The sequence below is a fragment of the Lycium barbarum genome, chromosome 6, assembly GCF_019175385.1.
Source record: "Lycium barbarum isolate Lr01 chromosome 6, ASM1917538v2, whole genome shotgun sequence".
Taxonomy (NCBI): domain Eukaryota; kingdom Viridiplantae; phylum Streptophyta; class Magnoliopsida; order Solanales; family Solanaceae; genus Lycium; species Lycium barbarum.
In genome coordinates this window covers 22,658,256-22,681,025 of record NC_083342.1, presented here as the reverse complement: position 1 = coordinate 22,681,025, position 22,770 = coordinate 22,658,256, and the positions used below count along the sequence as shown (strand labels likewise).

General features: G+C 37.7%; 2 protein-coding genes and 1 pseudogene across 2 annotated transcripts; 1 reads left to right on the top strand and 2 right to left on the bottom strand.

The window, feature by feature from the left end:
• On the top strand, window positions 1-822 carry LOC132643935 (uncharacterized). The gene has a single exon (XM_060360468.1). The coding sequence runs from the start codon at window positions 1-3 to the stop codon at window positions 820-822; it is 822 nt and encodes a 273-aa protein (XP_060216451.1).
• A 3,458-nt stretch (window positions 823-4,280) lies between these two features.
• LOC132643934 (uncharacterized) lies at window positions 4,281-11,238 on the bottom strand (annotated as a pseudogene).
• A 9,265-nt stretch (window positions 11,239-20,503) lies between these two features.
• On the bottom strand, window positions 20,504-22,539 carry LOC132643932 (11S globulin seed storage protein Ana o 2.0101-like). Its single transcript, XM_060360467.1, has 4 exons — window positions 22,291-22,539; window positions 20,964-21,333; window positions 20,673-20,823; window positions 20,504-20,590 (listed from the first exon to the last, which is right to left on the bottom strand). Exons 1-4 carry the CDS (start codon window positions 22,463-22,465, stop codon window positions 20,504-20,506), a joined length of 783 nt encoding a protein of 260 aa, XP_060216450.1. The 5' UTR covers window positions 22,466-22,539.
• Window positions 22,540-22,770: the final 231 nt, after the last annotated feature.

The following is a 22,770-nucleotide window of genomic DNA, read 5'->3' as shown; positions in this document are numbered from 1 at the left end:
ATGGTTGATCTTAGTAATCATGTTACAAGTAGTGGAAACACGGGTAATACTCAAGGTTTTGAGGAATTCACCATAGACTCGTCACACTCGTTTTATGTTCATCCTTCATATAGTCCTAGTAGTCAATTGGTTTCAATACCTTTTAATGGGACTGGTTTTGTTCATTGGCGTAGTAGTATGGTGACATCCCTAACTCCAAAGAACAAATTAGGATTGATAACTGGGAAAATAGCTCAACTTGACACTAATTCACCTCTGTACTCATTTTGGGAAAGATGTAACGACATGGTGAAAGCCTGGATCATTAACTCCTTAACTAGAGACATTGCTATTAGTGTAATGTGCCTTCCCACTGCTAAAGAGGTTTGGAGTGATATAAATGACAGATTTGGTCAATCAAATGGTTCCAAATATATCCAAATACAGAGGGAAATTAGTTCAGCCTCTCAAAGTTCCTCTGCTATTACAACCTATTTTACAAAGATGAGAAGCCTCTGGGATAAACTATCCTCAGCCTATGTTAGTCCAACCTGCTCTTGTGGGGCTCTTCCTAAATTCATAGAGGATCAACATCTATTTCAGTTTCTTAGTGGTTTAAATGAGTCCTTTTCAACAGTGAAGAGTGGAATCTTGATGTTGTCACCCCTACCCTCTATTAGCAAAGCTTACTCGCTTCTCCAATATGATGAAAGCCAGAAAGAATCTCATCCCATTGTTCAGGGATTTTCTGGTGATTCAGCATCTTTTTCTGCTACCACTAGTTCAAATAGGACTTATAATCAGAAGGTGAGTTTTGATCCTAAAAGGAACTCATCTAGTTAAGCCTCTCTATTCTGCAAATATTGTAAAAGGCCTGGGCATGTAATGGAGAAATTCCGCAAACTCCATGGATATCCACCTGATTTCAAATTCACAAAGAATAAGAAATCAGCTTCATGTGTTCAAACAACTGGTTTCATTCCTCCAGGGGTTCCTGGCAGAATCCTTGAACCACCTACCTATCATACTCCTAATTCTCCTGTCTATGTGTTGAACAAGGAGCAGTATCACCATCTTAGAAATCTGTTTCATCATACTCACTTAACTACTGGTCCTGGTCCTTCTTCTGGAGAATCTCAAGCTGCTCATGGCCTTGCCAACCTTGCTGATGGAGGTTTTGCTCACTTTGCAGGTGTGTGCAATATGCCTATTTCACAATATCCTACAGTAAATTCTATTGTAAAATTTTATCTGCTCAGTTAGGTAGAAGTCCTTGGATAATAGACTCAGGTGCCACTAATCATATGACTCCACACAAACACCTTTTACATGATATTCAACCTTTGTCCAGACCTTACCTCATCACTTTACCCAATGGGTACAAAGTGAAAGTTGTTTCAACAGGTTCATTGTCTTTGAAACATGATATAACTCTAGTCAATGTCCTATTAGTTCCATCTTTTCAGTTCAATTTGATTTCCATTTTTTAACTTATATATCAATTACATTCCATGGCTGTTTTTAGCATTTCCTCTTGTTTCCTACAGGGCCCTTCTCTGAAGAGGAAATTAGAAATTGGTAAAGCTTCCCATGGTTTGTATTTCCTTTTACCTGAACTTAGTGATAACTCCCATTCTGCCCTTCATGACTCTGTTAGTACTGTCCCTAGTATTCCCCATTGTAATGTTTCTACCACTAGTTCTGATCCTAGCATTTCCCAGTCCCCTATTCCTCATTGTAATATCCCTTCATCAATAAATAAAATGGATCTATTTTGGCATCAGAGACTTGGGCACATGCCTTTTAACACAATGAAATCCATACCTTTTTTATCCTCTAAAATTTCTCAGAAATAGTCTTTTATCTGCCCTGTATATCCCATGGCCAGACAACAAAGGTTACCATTTCCTCCTAGCTCTATCAAGTCAACTACCCCTTTCCAACTTGTCCACTTAGACACCTGGGGACCCTACAACACCAAAACCTATAATGGATTTAGATATTTTATTACCATTGTAGTTGATTTCTCCAGAGTCACCTGGACTCATTTACTTTCCTCCAAAAGAAATGCCCTTTCTGAATTAAGGTTTTTGTCACTATGGTTAAGGTCCACTTTCACTCCTCTGTCCAAACCATTAGATCAGACAATGCCTTTGAATTGGGGGGTAGCCATGCAGCCATTAGTTTCTTCAATGACTCTGGAATCCTCCATCAAAAAGCTATACCCCACACTCCACAACAAAATGGGGTAGTTGAGAGGAAACAGAACCATTTACTTGAGACCTCTAGAGCCTTACTGTTCCAATCTAACTTACCATAAAATATTGGGTTGACTGTGTACTCACAGCCACATACATCATTAATAGATTACCTTCCACAGTTTTAGGTTCCATTTCTCCCTTTGAAAAATTACACAACACTCCTCCTCCATATGATCACCTGAAATCATTTGGCTGTCTTTGTTTTGCTTCCACACCAAAGCCTGGCAAGGACAATTTCCGACCTAGATCAATTCTATGTATCTTCTTAGGTTACCCATGTGGCAAAAAGGGTTACAAGTTACTAAATTTATCCAATCATTCTATATTCTTCTCCAGAGATGTACTCTTCTATGAGCACATTTTTCCTTACTCAATCTCCTCACATCCTTCTGTCTTTCCTCCTACTGATCCACATTATGATGATTCTATTCATCCTGTTTCCAACTCTGATTTCCTTCCTCCTGGTCCTTCTTCAACTTCACATTCTTCACTCAATTCTCCTGCAACTGTTACTCCTGTTCATTTACCTGCAGACCAGATTGCAGAGGACCATTCTGTTCCTTCTGCACCTGTTATCCCACCTGCTCCTTTACCTCCTAGAACTTCTAGCAGAATTCACACTTGACCATCCTTTTTAGATGATTACATCTGTAATACTGCCCAATCCCAACCTACATCTATATCCAAGGTTTCTTCAACAGAATTACATATGGATAAACCTCAGTTTTACCAGCAGGCTGTCTCTAATCCTGCCTGGCAAGAGGCAATGCTACAGAAATTTAAGGCACTTGAAGCAAATCAGACTTGGGATATTGTTCCTCTTCCCCTTTCCAAGAAGCCTATACATTCCAAATGGGTTTACAAAATCAAGCAAAGATCTGATGGTTCTATTGAAAGGTACAAGGGTATATTGGTGATTAGGGGTGACACCCAAAAGGAGGGGATAGATTACACTAAGACATTCTCTCCTGTTGTGAAATTTACCACCATCAAATATCTTCTATCCTTGGCTGCCAAGAAAAACTGGACAATGTATCAATTAGATGTGAATAATGCATTTTTGCATGGTGATCTTCATGAAGATGTCTATATGAAGATCCCTCTTGGTCTTCAAGTTTCTCCTTCCTCTCCATCATCTCCTCCACTGGTTTGCAAACTTAAAAAAATCCCTTTATGGCCTCAAACAAGCCTCTAGGCAATGGTTTTCCAAGTTGTCTAAAGCTTTGTTGAGTATAGGCTACATTTCAAGCAAGAATGATTACTCTTTATTTACTAAGTTTTCTGAAGGTTCTTTATCAGTGTTGGCTGTGTATGCAGATGATATTTTGCTTGCTGGGGACAATGTACATGAACTGGACAGTCTCAAATCCTTCCTAGATTCTCAGTTCAAAATAAAAGACTTAGGATCCATTCACTATTTTCTGGGATTGGAGGTCACCAAACATTCCCAAGGGTACCTAATGACACGACAAAAGTTTGCCACTGATCTTCTCCATGAGTTTCACTGTGACCATTTTTCCTCTGTTGTATCTCCACTGGAATCTTCAGTCAAGCTCACAGCAGACATGGGTGAACCAGTGTCTGACCCTAGTATGTATAGAAGACTTGTAGGCAAACTTAATTTCTTGCAGCATACTCGTCTAGACATATCGTTCTCCGTGCAGCACCTAAGACAGTTTTTGCACTCTCCTCAAGTTCCCCACATGTTGGCTGCTATACATGTCCTCAAATACATCCAAAGGAATCCTAGTCTGGGAATTCTTCTCTCTAACTCAACAGACACTTCACTGGTAGGTTATAGTGGCTCAGACTAGGCTGCGTGTGCTTAGTCTCGAAAATCTATCACCGGGTTCTATATCAAGTTTGGGGGTTCTCCTATTTCATGAAAAATCAAGAAGCAGCCAACCATTTCTCTGTCCTCAGCCGAAGCTGAGTATCGAGCCGTGCGCAAAGTCATTGCTGAGATAGCTTGGTTGGTTCGTTTGTTTCGTGACCTTGGCTTGTCTTCTCTTGGTCCAGTTCCTGTTTTCGATGTGTCTGTCAATGATGATACCACACACATAACACACATTCACTGTGCCGTTTGCCTTTTACAATATAAGTGACCCGAATTGCTGGATCACCAGAAACATCAGGATAGTATGCGGAACTTCCATTTAACGTCGAATAACTAGCACTAAGTCTAATGTCGCCGATCATTGGCAAGTTTTCAGTATTCAAAACCAATATCTCTCCACCACCATTAATGTCAAACCGGGACAGGGCTGCTTCCTCATAGTTGAGTAACATGCCGTCCCTTTGGTCCTGCTTAGGATTCGACATTTCAAAGTCTGGATCAAGCTTGATGATACTCTTGGCAAGTTGCGAACCAACAAGAGTTTTTACAAACTCGGGAAAAACCAGTGAGCATGACTGTGAAGGAACCAGATTTAACTGAAGTTTTGGTATCACCAAGAAAGAGTATCTCAAGTTCTGTAGCATCTTTATTGTACCACCATGTGATCGATAACTCGTCAACTCCAACAGGAAGAGCAATAGCATCACCCTTTCTAATGGCTACTACCTTCTCTTCTTTTTTAGGAAGTACAGTACCAGCAACTCGACCACCTTAATTCACATAAAATGATTACAGAGGAAATCCAATGAGTTTTTCGATTACGAACAAAATTTATTCAATTTCTACAAAGGTTAGAATACAAAACACATGAAAAGCAAATCAATCATTAAGTGATAGAGAGACAAAAAAAAACAGTAGCACTAAAATCAGGAGCTTAGACGTAGATTGTGGATCTATAAATTTCCGTGCACAAGTAACCATACTGCTACAAAAAGCAACACAACAACTTCTTTAACTATGAGCACCCCTTTAGAAAATACATGTAGGCTGACTTTAAACTTCCATAAACTGATACACCTGCAAAATGAATTTATTAGCTTCACCATTTTGCCATTAGAGGAACAATTTCAGCAAAGTGGTTTCTCTCCACCGGGATTCAAAGCACAGAAATCCCAATTGTGTAGGAAAGAATAGGAAGAGAATATTTTTCTTAGAGAATGCTCAAGCTGTATTAGGCTACTTAAGGCCACTTGAGATGATTACAATCATCAATTATATCTCTATTTATACTACTCAGAAAACCAATTCAAAAGTCTTGCACAAATAACTAGATACATGTATCACAAACTCCTAAAAGATTTCTTGAAAAACTAAGAGATAATATTGAAATACTAAATGGAAAAACTAAATGATATTCTTGAAATAATAAAGGACTCCTAGAAAACATAAAAGTCAAGGATAGTATCCTTGTGAATGCATTAATTCCAACACTCCCCTTTAAAGCATTTGCTTGACAACTTTAATGTGTTCTCGAAGATAGCAAAACTTTTCTCTAGGAAGTGCTTTGGTGAAGATGTCAGCAAGTTGTTCTCCTGTCTGGCAATAATGCAACGGAATTTCACCTTTCTCTTGTGCTTCTCGGATAAAATGGTACTTAATGGAAATATGCTTCGATCTTTCATGGTTGACCGGATTCTTGGCAATGGCAATCGTTGATTTGTTATTGCAATACAAAGCAGTCCCTCTTTTTTGTTTTTCACCAATATCTTCAAGAATTCTCCTAAGCCAAATAGCTTGAGAAGTAGCCTTAGCTGCTGAGACATATTCTGCTTTGGCAGTGGATTGAGCAATGACACTTTGCTTTTTTGACAACCAAGAACAAATGCTTGAACCAAATAAGAAAGCATAACCAGAAGTACTCTTAATGTTATCTATACTTCCAGCCCAGTCACTATCAGAATAGCCAATTAAGTCCAAATCTCCATCAAATTGGTACATTATCCCATAATCCATTGTTTATTGCAAGTAGCGTAGAACACGCTTTGCAGCTCCAAAATGCACTTGGGTTGGTTCTTGCATGAATCTGGATAATAAGCTAGCAACAAACATAATGTCAGGTCGTGTTGAAGTAAGATATCGCAGGCTTCCAATCAAGATCCTGTAAAGTGAGCTACTAGCTTTCTTTGCTACATCATCTTTTCTGAACTTCTCATTTGCTGCTAATGGTATGGCCACAGACCTGCAATCCATCATTTTAAATTTTGAAGAATACTTTTAGTATACTTCTTTTGAGAAATAAAAATTCCTTCTTTCACTTGAGAAACTTCAATGCCCAAGAAATAATGTAGCAACCCAAGATCACTCATTTCATAGGTTTGCATCATATCTTGCTTGAATTTCTGCATCATCTTCAGATCATTTCCTATAAAAATCAGATCATCCACATAAAGGCAAACAATGACAATGCTGCCATGTTCTTGTTTCACATACAAAGTGGCTTCTCTTTTACTTCTCTGAAAATTATTTTTCAGAAAGTATGTATCAATTTCATTGTACCAGGCTCTTGGCGCTTGCTTCAACCCATAAAGAGCCTTTTTTAGCCTTTACACCTTCTCTTCTCCCCCTTGAACAAAAAATCCTTGAGGTTGCTCAACATAAATTTCTTCATCAAGTTTTCCATTTAGAAATGCAGACTCAACATCAAGTAGAAAAATCTTCCATTTCTTTTGTGCAGCAACATCAATCAAGGTTCTAATTGTCTCAAGACGTGCAACTGGAGAGAAAGTTTCATAGAAATCAATACCTAGCTTTTGCGTGAAACCTCCACCAACCAACCTTGCTTTGTGCTTTTGAATTTCTCTTTCTTGATTGAGTTTGATTTTGTAAATCCATTTTAGACTTACAACTTCTCTTTCTTTGTGTACATCCACAAGCTCCCAAGTATTATTTTTCTCAATCATCTGAATTTCTTCTACCATGGCTTTCTTCCAAACACCATGCTTTATTGCCTCCTCATAATTTTCTGGCTCAATACAGGTAAAGTTGCATCTTTGATAAATGTCACTCAACATTCTTGTTCCTCTTGGAGGTGGTTCTTCATCTTCTGGATCTGAGATTTCTACCCCTTGAGGGACATCTTCCTCTTACTCTTCCGCATCCTCTTCTTGACTTGGCACATCTAAAGAAATGATAGAAGTATTCTCCATCTTTTAATCTTTCCAATTCCATGCTGTTTTTTCATCAAAAATGACATCTCTACTAACAACAAGTTTGTTAGTTTTGACATCGAGAAGCCTATAGCCTTTTGTCACATCACTATAACCAAGAAATATAAATTTTTGACTCTTTTCATCCAATTTTGTTCTTTTTTCAGCAGGTATATGAGCATAACAAATACACCCGAAAATTTTAAAATGACTTACAAAAGGTTTCATTCCACTCCAAGCTTCAACTGGTGTCTTGTCCTTCAATGCCTTTTGTCGGGCACCTATTGAGGATGTACACTGTTGTATATACTGCTTCTGCCCAAAAATATTTTGGCAGCCCTTTCTCATTCATCATCGTTCTGGCCATTTCAACAATGGTTCTATTTCTCCTTTCGGATACACCATTTTGTTGAGGAGTGTACCCTGTTGTAAGCTGATTCTCAATGCCTTCATTTTTGCAATATTCTTCAAATTCTCGACTTGTGTATTCACCTCCTCTGTCACTGTGAATGGTTTTGATGTTGCAGCCTTTTTGCTTCTCAACAAAGGCTTTAAATCTCTAGAACGTAGCAAATGTTTCTGACTTTCCTTTCAAGAAATAAACCCAAGTCATTCTTGAAAATCATCAATAAAAAATAGAAAGTACCTTTGGCTTCCCAGAGATGGAGTCTTCATTGGTCCACAAATGTCTGTATGGATTAGTTTCAAAAGTACACTTGCTCTCCAAGACTTCCCTTTTGGAAAAGATTTTCTATGTTGCTTTCCCATAATACAACTTTCACATGGATCCACCTCAGTATGTATCTCAGGAAGGGCTTGCACCATGTCTTTTTGCTTGAGAAGCTTCAAACCATGAAAATTCAAGTGACAAAACCTTTTGTGCCAAAGCCATGAATCATCTACAACTTCATTTTTGAATGCATTGTAATGAAGTTGTAAAGGAAAGTTTCTTTTTATCATCTTTACTTCAACAATGACTTGATTTGGCTCAATTTTATCATAAATTCTACAATAATTATCTCTAAACACAAGAGAATAACCATTTTCCATGAGCTGACCAACACTAAGCAAATTTTCTTCCAAGTCAGGAACATAAAGAACATCATGAATTTGCTTACCGCTCCCTTTTCTGTCGATCGAAATGGTACCTTTACCTTTTGCATCAACTAAGGCTCCGGTCTCCATTCTCACTTTAGAAGTGATGCTTCGATTAATTGAGAGGAAAGCCTTTTCATCTCCAGTCATATGATTGGTACAACCGCTATCAACATACCATTCGTTGCTTTTTGCTGAATCATCAGATTGAGAAGCGAAGAAAAGGTTTTCTTCCTTTTCTTCCTCCTTTCCTTCACAGAAATTTGCTTGCTCCCGTTTCTTGTGCCTGCAATCCTTCTCAATATGGCCAAACTTTTTACAAAAGTTACATTGGGGCTTGCCTTTATGCCAACATTTTTCTGCATTATGATTAGTCTTTTTGCAAATTTTACAAAAAAGACTAGTTCTTTTCTCACCTTTTTCTTCAACCTTCTTAGTAGAGCCATCACGGTCCTGCTTCTTTTTTGGATTGCACTTCTTCTTTTTTTTTATTCTTTGAGAAATTTTGAGCATTCTCATTGGTTCTGGACTGAAAAGTCATCTCTTTGGGTTGATCTTCACGAAAAAATCTTCGCTTCTCGTGTGCACGAAACGATCCAACTAGCTCTTTGATGGAAAGCTTAAAAAGATCTTTCGTCTCCTCGGTGATAGCAAAAATATACTCATATTTTTCTGTGACACTAATTAGAATCTTTTCCACAACTTGTTGGTCAGAAATTTCATCACCATGATTTCTCATTTCATTAACAATATTCATCACGCTAGTGCAATATTCATCTATTTTTTCAGATTCTATCATCTTTAAATTTTGAAACTCTCTTCTAAGAGTTTTAAGATTGATAGTGCGTACCTTTTCGTCACCATACACCTCAGCTTCCAGAGACTCCCAAGCTTGTTTTGCAGTCTCACAAGTAGCAATTTTTGCAAAAAATGCTCTTGAGACTCCCATTTGAATTTTGCTCAAAGCTTTTGCATCTTGACGACGCTTAGTCTCAAACTTTTTCATCTCTGCTACTGAAAGTTCACCATCATCTTCTGGCTCTTCATAACCATTTGCAACAATAGTCCACAAACCTTCAGCTTTCAGATAAGTTCTCATTCTTATCTTCCAATATTCAAAGTCATTTCCATCAAAAAATGGAGTAAGAACAACTGAAGAATCAGCACCTTCATTTGTTTTAGATGCCATAATTTTTTTTCTTCACCTAACCCCAGATTAAGAACGAAAACTACTCTTGATACCAATTTGTAGGAAAGAATCGGAAGAGAATATTTTTCTTAGAGAATGCTCAAGTTGTATTAGGCTACCTAAGGCCACTTGAGATGATTACAATCATCAATTACATCTCTATTTATACTACTCAGAAACCAATTCAAAAGTCTTGCACAAATAACTAGATACATGTATCACAATTTACTAGATACATGTATCACAAACTCCTAAAAGATTTCTTGAAAAACTAAGAGATAATATTGAAAGACTAAATGATATTCTTGAAATAAATAAAGGACTCCTAGAAAACATAAAAGTCAAAGATAGTATCCTTGTGAATGCATTAATTCCAACAAACTGAACCCATCCATCCCCCACCACTTGGCTCACAACCAAAGACCATAAAACAGCAAAAGGGCAAATTGCAATAAGATGGAGCTAGGAGAAGACATCCCTTGGCACTGAACATAACAAATCAGACAATTGAACTATCACATAAGACATGAATTTAAGCCAAACCATCATTAAGACCGTAACCTTTATTTGGTTAGCAAGCAAAATCATCAAGATTGTAACAGGTATATTCAGGGAAAACTCCAAATTGAGAGAAACCACAGAACTGCGAGAATTACAAGATTAATACTATTATGTGGTGACTAATAATGAAGGTTGTTATACATGGATTACTTACTCTACAAAGGCATTTGTATCTTTAAATAATTTAATCCATGCATATCTAATACATGTATTGTTATTCCACGTTCCATTCCATATGAAATGATACAAGATTCTTGCATCACAGAATGCAGTACTCCCTCCATTCCAATTTATGGCGCTTGCACCCTTCGAGTGGGCGCGAAGTTTAAGAAAGAAAAAATAACTTTTGAAACTTGTGGTCTAAGAAGCCTTACACATTTGTCTGGTCAAATGAAAAATTAAAATTAAATTATCTTTAAATATCAAAGCGTGATATTCTTTTTAGAACAAACTAAAATGGAAACTTGTTACATAAATTGAGACTGAGAGAGTATTATTTAATACCGCCGACAAAATTATCTTCTTATACTGCTAACTAACCAAACATTGTATTATCTTACCTGCTCTTATGTTGAGGTTAAATCACCCAATGCGATTAACCAAACGACTCTCACTTCGAAGCTAAACCAAGAAAGGGTGGACAAACAAGGGGGGGGGCCTACATGGAGGCTACTACGTCTTCAAGCACCATTGTGTTTGACCCAAATATTTTCTATGTTGATCCGACTCAATGCCAATGGGTACGTGTCAAATCCTTCAAGAGTAGTATAGTTTTTGAGGATCAGACACGAGTGCGGCATTATTTTAGGAGAGTCCACACAACATAGAACACTATATTATTATATAGGTAACTACTAATACCGTACAAATGTATTGATCAGATTTAATGAAAGGGTAGGTATGGGTTTATACCTTGAAGAACATAAGCAACCTTGGGAGAATCACAATAGCAAGAAAAGCAAGTCCGTTGGTGGAAAGAACAACCTTTGCAGCACCTATATTGTGGCGCCATAGCACTTCAAACTCATCGGGACACTAGGCATGCATAGTATCTACCACCTTCTCCTTCGTACTGAAAAATCCTCCCTCGAGTACAAAGAATAAAACCATCTGGTTCATCCAAATTCTTACTAAAACTACTCTCCCTCATATCCATCACTAGCGGAGCCAGAATACTGACAAGGAAATTCAAAGAATGCTACATTAAATAATTTCTTTCCATAAAAGGGAGTCAACAAGTTACTCCCTCGTCTCAAAATACTTGTAAATGTTGTCCTTACTAAAATATTTGTCTCAAAATACTTGTTATTTTAGAAGTTCATGTAACGACCCGTTTGGTCGTTTAGCACTTTTGAACTCATTTTCGCTAAAATACCCTTTTTGTAGTTTTAAAGGGCATTCTTGACTTGCGGGAATTGGTGGCACGGTGATTTAATTGGCGGCACGGTGATTTAATTGGCGGGTATTTTTTTGAAATATATTTATTTAATATGTGTGAATAGTTTATTTATAGGAATATGAGTTTCACACATATAAGGTCTAAGTTGGTAAATAAAGTATTTGACGGGGTGACTATATTTTATACAAATGATTAAGTGAATAAGTAAATTGTAGGAACTATTGGGATAGGTTATTGGGCTTAGCCCACTTCTCATGACCCATATATCTTAGTGGCAAAGGGTATCAAATAATTCATTTACCTTTAGCAAGAAAAAGAAAATAAGGGAGAAAATATTTGAGGCACGAAAAAAAAAAAAAAAAAAAAGGAGGGCTCAGCATCCATTGAAGGTGATTTCTCACGGACAAAAATTGGTGGGCATCAGGTAAATCATTTCAATTGGGTTTTAGTACTAATTGGAATTCATGTGTATGCCCAATCATTAGGTGATGATTGGTGCTAATGATAGAGATGGTGATTGATAATGATTAGGAAGAATAAAGGGCTAATAATCATTAGGTAGTAATGTAATGATTGGGGAATAATGATTAATAATTATGGTTCATTATATTGGCTTAAGGGATGCCACTGTTTCTCTAAATAATAAAAATTGCTTCGCTTCCGTTGCTCACTGTTTCCAAAAGAATTTCTTCTAGTTTTGTCTTTCACTTAGTGTATTAGGTTTCAACGTTATTCTTAATTTATTGGATATATATATAATTGAATATAGGTGTATTAGATTATATGAACGCCTTCAAGTTCATGGTATTTGAGATATGGAAAATGGTATTGTAATTCTTAAGATTTTGGGGTAATTAAAGGTTTCGAGTCCTAGTCCTAAGAAGTGAGAATTAATGATTTGAGAGTCCATTTATGAATGGAATTGACTAATTTTCTGAATATAGGACCCTTAGGTTATGGGCAAAATGATTTTTAAAGAAAATTCCAATTTAGCCCTTCTGGGCCCGAGGTCACTTTTTGGGGTGTGTTTTTGGGTTTCGAATATAAGTATAGCAATATGGGTGTCCTTAAACTCGTATTCTAATGTAAATTCCGTATTTCATAGATTTCGATCACTCAGAGGCTCTACGCAAAGGAAAGACATTGGTTTGATCGTTCCTGGCACCCGTTCGACATTGAGGTAGGTTACGGTCTACTTTAGTTAGACTTTGATTAGAGAATCGTATGTAGTTGTAGAAAGTGACGAGGATAGCATGATAGGCATTCGGGCATGAAGTGGAGGCGAATTCCAATTAAGTTGGTTCTGTCAGCTGTAATGTGGGTTTGTCTCCATATGGGTTATTTTCTGGGATTATCACCTGTTTGTATCTCCGTCACATACTAGCTCACTCATCACATAAAAAGGAATGGTAATATTGATAATTGAACAGTGGACGGTAATACGATTTGTACTTGTTGATTTTATATTGGTGATATTGTTGAGACTGATATCATGCATGACATGCTTTCCATATTATTGTTGTAATGATTGGTGAGGTGAGTAATTGAGAGTGACAGAAAGACTCTGAGGTCTTTGCCAGAGATTGAGAGTGATTGATAGCCTCCGAGATTTCTGCCGGAGAGCACGAGTGGTACATGGACTTCGCGGGTCCCCCATGGGTCATGGCTTCGAGGCACTGCCCTTAGCATGTGTGTACGAGATTGGAGTGAGAGAGGTGATTGTTGCATTGCATTGCATTGCATTCATTCACTCATATATTTGACTGATCATCTAGTAAACTATATCTGTCTTGGTTGATTTCATGACTCCTTTACACTTTACTTATATATGATACGTGACCATACTTGTTTGCTCTATGTGCTACTTGTTAGTTTCCACTTCTTCATGCGTTATCTAATCATTTTCGGCCTATGATGCTTACCGGTACTAGTGTTGTACTGATACTACTCTTGCTGCACTTTTGTTGAGTGCAAAGTACGATCCAGGCTCCAGTTCTATGCCCCGTGGCTGATACGCAAGGGTGACATCTTTCTGTCATTCAGGGTGAGCTACTTGGTCATTCGTGGCCCCTGAAGGACCCTCTTATTTAGTGCTGTTTTTTTTTTTTGTTCGACAGACAGTATGTAGCCTTCGGGTATTTTCAGACTTATATTTCGTACTATGTTAGCGCTCTTGTACCCTTTGACCAGATTTTGGAGTTGTCGTGACATTTCTAGTTATGATAAGTATTTAAGACTTGATAACTTATTCTTATTCAATTTTTCGCTTATTCAACTTGTTAATAGTAATGTGGTTCGCCTACTCAGAGGGATAGTGTAGGTGCCACCACGACTCGCGAATTGGGTCGTGACAGTTCAAGACAAAATTAATTTTTTTTCTCATTTTACCCTTAGTAGTAATTGTTTTTGAAGACTACAAACACCTCAATTACGGCACATCAATAGAGTAACTATTGACAATGAGATTGATTCAAATCCTTGATTAGAGGAGATCAAATCCAATGATTAGAGATCTTAATTCTAGGATATTTTATTACAGAAATATTCCTTTGTTGCCTCTTATATGTGTATTGCCTAAAATAGAATTCTAAGTTTTCTATTTTCTGTATATAAATACATGTATATCATAACAATGAGATATGAAATAGAAAAAAGCTTTCTGCCTTTCTTTTATCTAAGTCTGTTGCTTCTATTCAACATGGCATCAGAGCTTTTCTGAAGCAGCAGCAAATGTTTTTTCCTTTACCCCGAATCCTTTTTTTATTCTTTTCGAATAGAAGAATTAAATTTAAATCCCCTGGTTCCATCCACGTCTATAACCCAATCGAATAACCTTGCACCACAAATCATAGTCCAACAGGACAACTCTACTTTTCCCATTGGTGTAGTTCTTGACGAAATGAATTATCCTTTATGTCACAACTAATGGAGATATGTATTGGAGCAAGAAACAAAGTCGGATATCTTACAGGAAAATTGACCAAACCATCACCAACTGATCCAAACTATGGCATATAGATTACCAAAAATCACAAAGTTCGAAGTAGGCTAATTGCTTCAATGAGCCCACATCTGATGCAAAGATTTATTCGCCTGGCAACAGCTAAGAAGATATGGGAAGCTTCCTCAAAAACTTTTATGTTGGATCGGAAGAGACTCGCTTATTTAAACTGAATCAACAGTCTTTCACCACCAAGCAGAATAGTCGACCTTTGTCTACCTATTATAACGAACTCGTTGCAATTTTTCAGGAAATTGACCATCGGATAGCTACACAAGAGAAATCTATGCAAGGGATTCTACATTTACATTCCATGGTGGCCAGGCTTCGAGTTCACATATTTCTAAGAGGGCTTGATCTGGAATTTGATCAAGTTCGTGGTGAGATTTTGCGAAAAGATCCTAAATTGGATTTGGAAAGTTATTATGCGTATGTAAGGAGAGAAGCATAACAAAGACAAATCATGGGAAGCTCTAGATCAGTCCCTGAAAGTTCAGCCATGGTGGTTCAATGTGATACACAGAATTCCATCATCTGGAAAAACAAACAACTTTGTTTGCACTCATTGTGGTGAAAAAGGACACTCCAAACAGTACTGCTATGAGATTATTGGATATCCAGAATGGTGAGATTTTTCAAAGAAATCACGAAAGAACTTGTCTGGAAAAGCAGCATTAGCCACACAAGGGGAACAATCACAACCTACTGCCAATATGGCTCAACCAGGTAATTTTGGTAAGGTTGATGTTCTTTCTGTCACTTCTAAGGAAAATACATGGATCATTGACACAGGAGAATCTGATCATATGACTAGAGACTCTAGTAAGTTACAAACCATTCACCCATCCTCGCAACAAGTTATTTTTACAACTAATGGAAATACTTATAGTATAACGGGGGAGGGATCTATTGAATTGTCCAGTACTTTGACACTTGATACTGTTTTGGTGGTTCCTTCATTCCAAAATAATTTGTTGTCGGTAAGCCAAATTACCTCATCTCTTAATTGTACCGTAACTTTTTGGCCCTTATTTTGTATCTTTCAGGACATTCTAACCCGAAAGACTCTTGGTTATGGTGTTAAACGAGGCAAGCTCTACTATCTGGAGTTGACTGAGAATAGGGAACATAAATTTGGGCAGGCATGTCATACAAGTGGAGTTGAGAAGGCTAAAGAAAAAATATGGCTATGGTATAGGAGATTAGGACACATCTCTTTTGGTTATCTTAAGAAACTTAGACCAAGTTTGTTTTCTGATTTAGATGTTCGAATTTCCTATGTAATATTTGTGAACTAGCAAAAAGCCATCGAATTCCTTATTTTCCAAGTTTGAATAAATGTTCAGAACCTTTCATTGTCATACATTCTGATATTTGGGGACCAACAGGGGTCCCTTCTATTTCAAAAGCTCGCTATTTTATCACTTTTATTGATGAATGCACTAGAATAACGTGGGTGTCTTTACTTTACAACAAGAGTGATGCATATAAAGTATTTAAGCAATTCTACAGTATGGTGCATACTCAATACCAAAGAAAAATTCAAATTTGGCAGTCTGACAATGCTATGGTGTTCATTGATGGTTCGTTTGGAGAATATCTTAGTCAATTGGGGATACAACACCATACTTCCTGCACATATACATCGCAACAAAATGGTTTGGCAGAAAGAAATAATAGACAAATTTTGGAACTAGTTCATGCCTCACTTTTTAGTATAAACATGCCTCAGTTTTATTAGGGGGAGGCAGTAAAATCCGTTATTGATGTTATCAATGGAGCTCCTTCACGGTTTATTGACTTTCAAACTCCACAACAAAAGTTACAGTCATTTTGCACGATAGCACATCTGCCGAACCTTGAACCTCGAGTTTTTGGATGTACAGTTTATGTCCATATTCCAAAGGTCTTAAGAAGTAAATTAGATCCCTGTGCAAAAAGATGTGTGTTTGTTGGATATTCGGACTTCCAAAAGGGCTATCGATGTTATGATTCTCAAAATAAGAAGTTGCATATTACGTTAGATGTCTCCTTTTATGAGAATGAACCTTACTATAGAGGGGGAGTTCCCGGTTCAACTCTTCAGGGGGAGAACACGAGTGAAGCACTTGATCCAAACAACAAAGATACTGGAGTTCCACCGGACCAAGTCGAGTTCTTAGACTTGGAAGTATTGTAAGGAAGATTGAGTAAGAATACGCATGAAATTGAAGAGATTCCACTTATCAGCCCATAGATTCTCCTGCTTTGCCAAATCTATCCGAGAGTGAGATAGTATCGATGAATAATGAAGATGTCGTAGAAGATCCCGTATTAACACAATCAACTGAAGAGCTTTCAGAGAATGTCCAAGAAGATGTTCCACCCAGTAATTCTTGATTCTCCTCCCACTTCTCAATTACCACCGAAATCAAATAGGGGTGTCCCTAGAAAACAATATGAACCTGATCTTAGAACCAAGGCCAAATATCCAATTAGCAACTATATCTCAAGTCATAGATTATCGGATTCATATGCTCTAATTGTTGATCAGTTATCCAAAGTATATATTCCTAGTAGTGTGCAGGAGGCATTGGCGGATCCAAATGGACTAAGGCAATGAATGAAGAGATGGAAGCCTTGCAAAGAAACTCAACTTGGGAGCTGGTTCCGCTGCCGAGAGAAAAAAAAAAGGTGATTGGTTGTAAATGGGTATATACTGTGAAGCTTAAAGTAGATGGAAGTATTGATAGGTACAAGGCAAGGCTAGTAGCGAAGGGTTACGCTCAGAAGTATGGAGTTGATTACCAAGAAACTTTTGAACCAGTAGCCAAGCTCAACACTATTCGTATTCTTATATCAATTGCAGTGAATAGAGATTGGCCTTTACGACAGTTGAATGTAAAACAATGCCTTTCTAAATGGTGAATTGGAGGAAGAAGTATACATGGAATTCCCACCGGTATACATAGAATTCCCACCGGGCATTCACCAAGGACCCATGCATGAGGGGAAAATATGCAAACTGAAAAAATCACTTTATGGGCTAAAACAGTCACCTAGAGCTTGGTTTGGGAGGTTTGCGTCGAAGATGAAGTCTGTTGGTTACTTGCAAAGTAACTCTGACCATACCTTGTTTATTAAACACTATAGGGGAAAGGTAATAGCCTTGATTGTATATGTAGATGATATGGTACTAACTGGTGATGACCTCGAAGAAATGGAGAAACTACAGCAGTACTTAGCCACCAAATTTGAAATGAAAGACATAGGACAACTGAGATATTTCCTAGGTATTGAAGTGTCAACGTCGAGACAAGGTATTTCTCTTTCTCAGCGAAAGTATGTATTGGATTTATTAACAGAAAATGGAATGCTATATTGCAAACTAGCTGAAACACTAATGGAGATGAACCAGTAACTTGGAATTTCTTCTGAGCAGCAATTAGTAGACAAAGTTCGTTATCAATGACTAGTGGGAAATTTGATCTATCTAACTCATAACAGGCCGGATATTGCATATGCGGTAAGTGTGGCGAGCCAGTTTATGCAAGCTCCAAGTACTGAACATATGAGGGCAGTCTAAAGGATCTTAAGGTATTTGAAAAATGCTCCTGGAAGGTTGTTGTACTCAAAGAATGAAGCACCAATTGTTGAAAGCTACACCGACGCTGATTAGGATGGAGATTGCTCAACTAGGAGATCGACTTCAGGTTACTTCACATTTGTTGAAGGTAATCTTGTTACCTGGAGAAGTAATAAACAAAAGGTTGTTGCTCGGTCAAGTGCAGAAGCGGAATTCGGAGGTATGACGCATGATTTATATGAGCTATTATGGATCCAAAGAGTTCTGGATGATCTTAGAGTTGCAAGTTCTGGACCTATAAAGTTGTTTTGTGATAATAAATCTGCAATTGAAATAGCACAAAATCTAGTACAACATGATCGCACTAAACCTGTTGAAATGGATCGTCATTTCATTAGAGAAAAACTTGATCAGAAAATCATCCAGTTTCCATATGTAAAGTCTTGAACCAACTCGCAGATATCCTTGCAAAGGCAATACCAGGAAAAATATTCCATGAAGTGATTGACAAGTTGGGCATGATAGATATCTATGCACCAACTTGAGGGGGAGTATTGACAATGAGAGATTGATTCAAATCCCTTGATTAGAGGAGATCAAATCCCGTGATTAAAGATCTTAATTCTAGGATATTTTATTACAAGAATATTCCTTTGTTGCCTCTTATATGTGTATTGCCTAAAATAGAATTCTAGGTTTTCTCTTTTCTGTATATAAATACATGTATATCAGAACAATGAGATATGAAATAGAAAAAAGCTTTCTGCCTTTCTTTTATCTAAGTCTGTTGCTTCTATTCAATGAAGAGAGATTATATCTTAAGACATAAATAAGGATAAATAACAAACACGACAAGTATTTTGAGACTGAGGGAGTATATATATGCATGAAATTAATTACCTATATAGGCAGTATAATTGAAGTCCTTTCACCATACATAGCTCCACTGCTGCAGTCTCCCATTACCTCAAATTAATATGTAATGACAACTGGAACAACAAAAACTTACGTCATATATTCCAAAACTAAATTATAGAACGTGAACAATACCGGAACAATACCTAAATTATAGAACAAAAACTAAATTATAATAACGTGAACAATACCTAATAACTAACCATATCCACTTTCCACCGGAAAATGGAGGGACTATCTGTATAGGGTCTAAACCGGGGTAAAATATTTAGGTCCGTCGACGGAAGATCGGAGCAAGATATGAGAGTTGGCTGTGAGATGTAATGTCAGTTCGGGTTCGATTAGTCGGACAGAATAAAGCCCGAGGTATCACAAACCGGGGGGCACTAGTTGACACGAACGCGAGAAATCCGACCTGTAACGGATTTCTCGCCGGCCGTCACGCCATCAGCCGTTGAAGCGCCTGAGATCGTCAAGATCATTAACTCCTAAACAAATTTAGTTACCATGTACAACTCTAACTCTTGTACTATAAATACAGAGGTGGAGCCTCTTATTAGGGATCGGATTCTCGTTTTTACACACATACTTCACACTCTTAGATCTGTAATCATTAAAGCTATTCAAATTCTCTTAAGATTGGCTCGGGCTCGAGACAAAAGGCTCTAAGCCGGATCAATTAGTTGTGTTCCTCAATTATCAATCAAGGCTATCTCTTCTCTTGCTCTTTACGAATCTTTGCTTGATGTTGCTTATTTCATTACTTTATCAACAGATTACACCACGTATCCTTTAACCGCGTATAAATTCAATTGTTACCTTTTTAAGGGGTAACCAGTCATCTTTTTTATACATCTCTAGTATTGCTATTACGTTCTGGTACGTCTACTATAACTATTTGTGTTAAGCAAATGAAACCACTTCACCCTATCCTGTCAAATTGCCTAAATAGAATGCAATGGAAGTGATATGCTCTGTGAAAGATTCAAAGGATGGCTGCAACTGTATGCACAACATGAACTGACTTTCCCATTTTCTAGCTAGGAGCTAGATAACCACACCATGACACTTGTGTTGCATACAGCTAACAGAAGAAAAAAAAATACCATGATCAATTTAAGGAATAGCCAAAAGATACCAACCTCCGATTAAAGACCTTTTAAGGCTTATGCTTCTCTACAATATACTGTTTTGGTTGTCGGAGATTCTAGTCAGAAAGTAGGGACTTGAGTTCCAAAATCAATAGAAATAAATGCGCATGTTCGTACAATACGTAATGTAACACACAGATATATGTCAAAAGACTAGCCATAGTTAGTTTAACGGTGCCCGAATATTGCCTGACGTACTTCATTCACAATTTCACATAAACTAGTAGGACATATAAAGAGCAAAGGATAACCAAATTGAACAAGGAAAAGGCAACTGGCACAAGCAAAAACATCACATGATTAACCTATCTTGGAGCTAAATTGCTTCTTTACATATGAGCACATTAAGAGCAGCCAGGAGAACTTGAACTCATGGGAATAGAGGCTTCTGTAAGGAGGCCCCAAAAGCCGAGTGAGAAATAGTGGTTGGGCTGCCACAGAAAAATGGTTAAGATTAGAATCTATTTATAGCCATAATAGAAACTAATTTGATCTCAAATATATGAAAGCTACCTTTTCATTGGTGACAATAGAGAACCATTCCATGCCATCAGGGTCAGTAATTATCAACACCTTAAGTAACCTTGGAACAACAAACAATTCACCAGCTTCGATGTGTCTGTCAGCGATGATACCACCCACATAACGCACCCTCACTGTGCTGCTGCCTTTTACAATATAAGTAACCCGGATTGCTGGATCACCAGAAACATCTGGATAGTACGCGGAGGGTGCGTTATGTGGGTGGTATCATCGCTGACAGACACATCGAAGCTGGTGAATTGTTTGTTGTTCCAAGGTTACGAGGCTGCTTCCTCACAGTTGAGTAACATGCCATCTCTTTGGTCCTGCTTAGGCTCCAGCATTTCAAAGCCTGGGTCAAGCTTGATGATACTCTTGGCAAGTTGCGGACCAATGAGAGTTCTCAAAACACTTTCTTTCAGATTCCATGCTCTGCAAACAAACTCAGGCAAAAAACCAGTAAAAATGTCCTTGAATGAACCCAATTTAGTTGCAGTTTTGGTATCACCGAGAAAGAGTATCTCCAGTTCTGTAGCATCTTTATTGTACCACCAAGTGACAACTCCAACAGGAAGCGCAATAGCATCGCCCTTTCTAATGGCTACTACTTTCTCTTCTTTTCCAGGAAGTACAACACCAGCGACACCGCCACCTGAATTCACATAAAACAGTTCAAGAGGAGCAGTTACTCAGTTAAGTTTTCGATTTATGAACAAAATTTATTCAAGGTTAGGATATAAAACGTATGGAAAGCAAATCAATCAATAAGTGAAGGGAGACCTGAAAACAGTAGCACTAAAATCAGGAGTTTAAACGTGGATCGTGGATCTACAAATTTCCGCGGACAAGTAACCATCTTGGTATGGAAAGCAACACAACAAATTCTTTTAAGTATGAACACCCCTTATACATGTAAGCTGACTCTAAACTTCCATAAGGTGACACACCTGCAAAATTAATTTATTAGCTTCACCATTTTACCATTAGAGAAATAATTTCAGCAGAGTGCTTTCTCTCCACCAGAATTCAAAGCACAGAAAACCCAACTAAACCCATCCATCTGCCACCACTTGGGTCACAACCAAAGGCCAAAACAGCAAAAGGACAAATTGCAATAAGATGGAGCTAGGAGAAGACATCCCTTGGGACTGAACATCACAAATCAGACAATTGAACTATCAAATAAGACATGGATTTAAGTCAAACCATCAGTCCATCACTAAGACTATAACCCTTATTTTCTTACAACCCTGGTAGGAATTATTCTTTTCTTTTGAGGCGAGGGTCTATCAGAAACAACCTCTCTACCCCGACAAGGTAGGGATAAGGTATGCGTACATCCTATGAGCCACTTGTGGCATTACACTGACGTGTTGTTGACCAAACAATGTATTATCTTATCTCATACTTTTATGCTGAGATTAAATCTTCCATGAGATTAACCAAACGACTCTCGCTTCAAACACTGAAGCAAGAAAGGTGCTGGAGACTGGAGTAGCCATTGTTTTTGACCCAAACACGGAGTATTATATAGTAAGAAACTACGAATAACTTTGTACAAGTATATTGACCAAAATTAATTAAAGGGTAGGTATAGGTTAATTTTTACCCTGAAGAACATAAGCAACCTTGGGAGAATCAGAGTAGCAAGGCAAAGCAAGGCCGTTGGTGGAAAGAAAAAGCTTTACAGCACCTACATTGTGGCGCCATAGCGCTTCAAACTCATTGGGACACCAGGCATAGTATCCACCACCTTCTCCTTCGTACACCATCTTCGCCTCCATTCGTACAGAAAAATCCTCCCTCGAGTAGCGAAGCGTGAAACCATCCGATTCATCCAAATTCTTACTAAAACAACTCTCCCTCATATCCGTCACTGGCGGAGCCAGAAATTCTGACAAGGAAATTCAAAGAACACTACATTTAAAAATTTCTTTCCATAAAAGGGAGTCAACAAGTTACTCCCTCGTCTCAAAATACTTGTAAATGTCATCCTTACTAAAATATTTGTCTCAAAATACTTGTCATTTTAAAAGTTCAAGACAAGATAAATTATTTTTTCTCTTTTTACCCTTAGTAGTAATTGTTC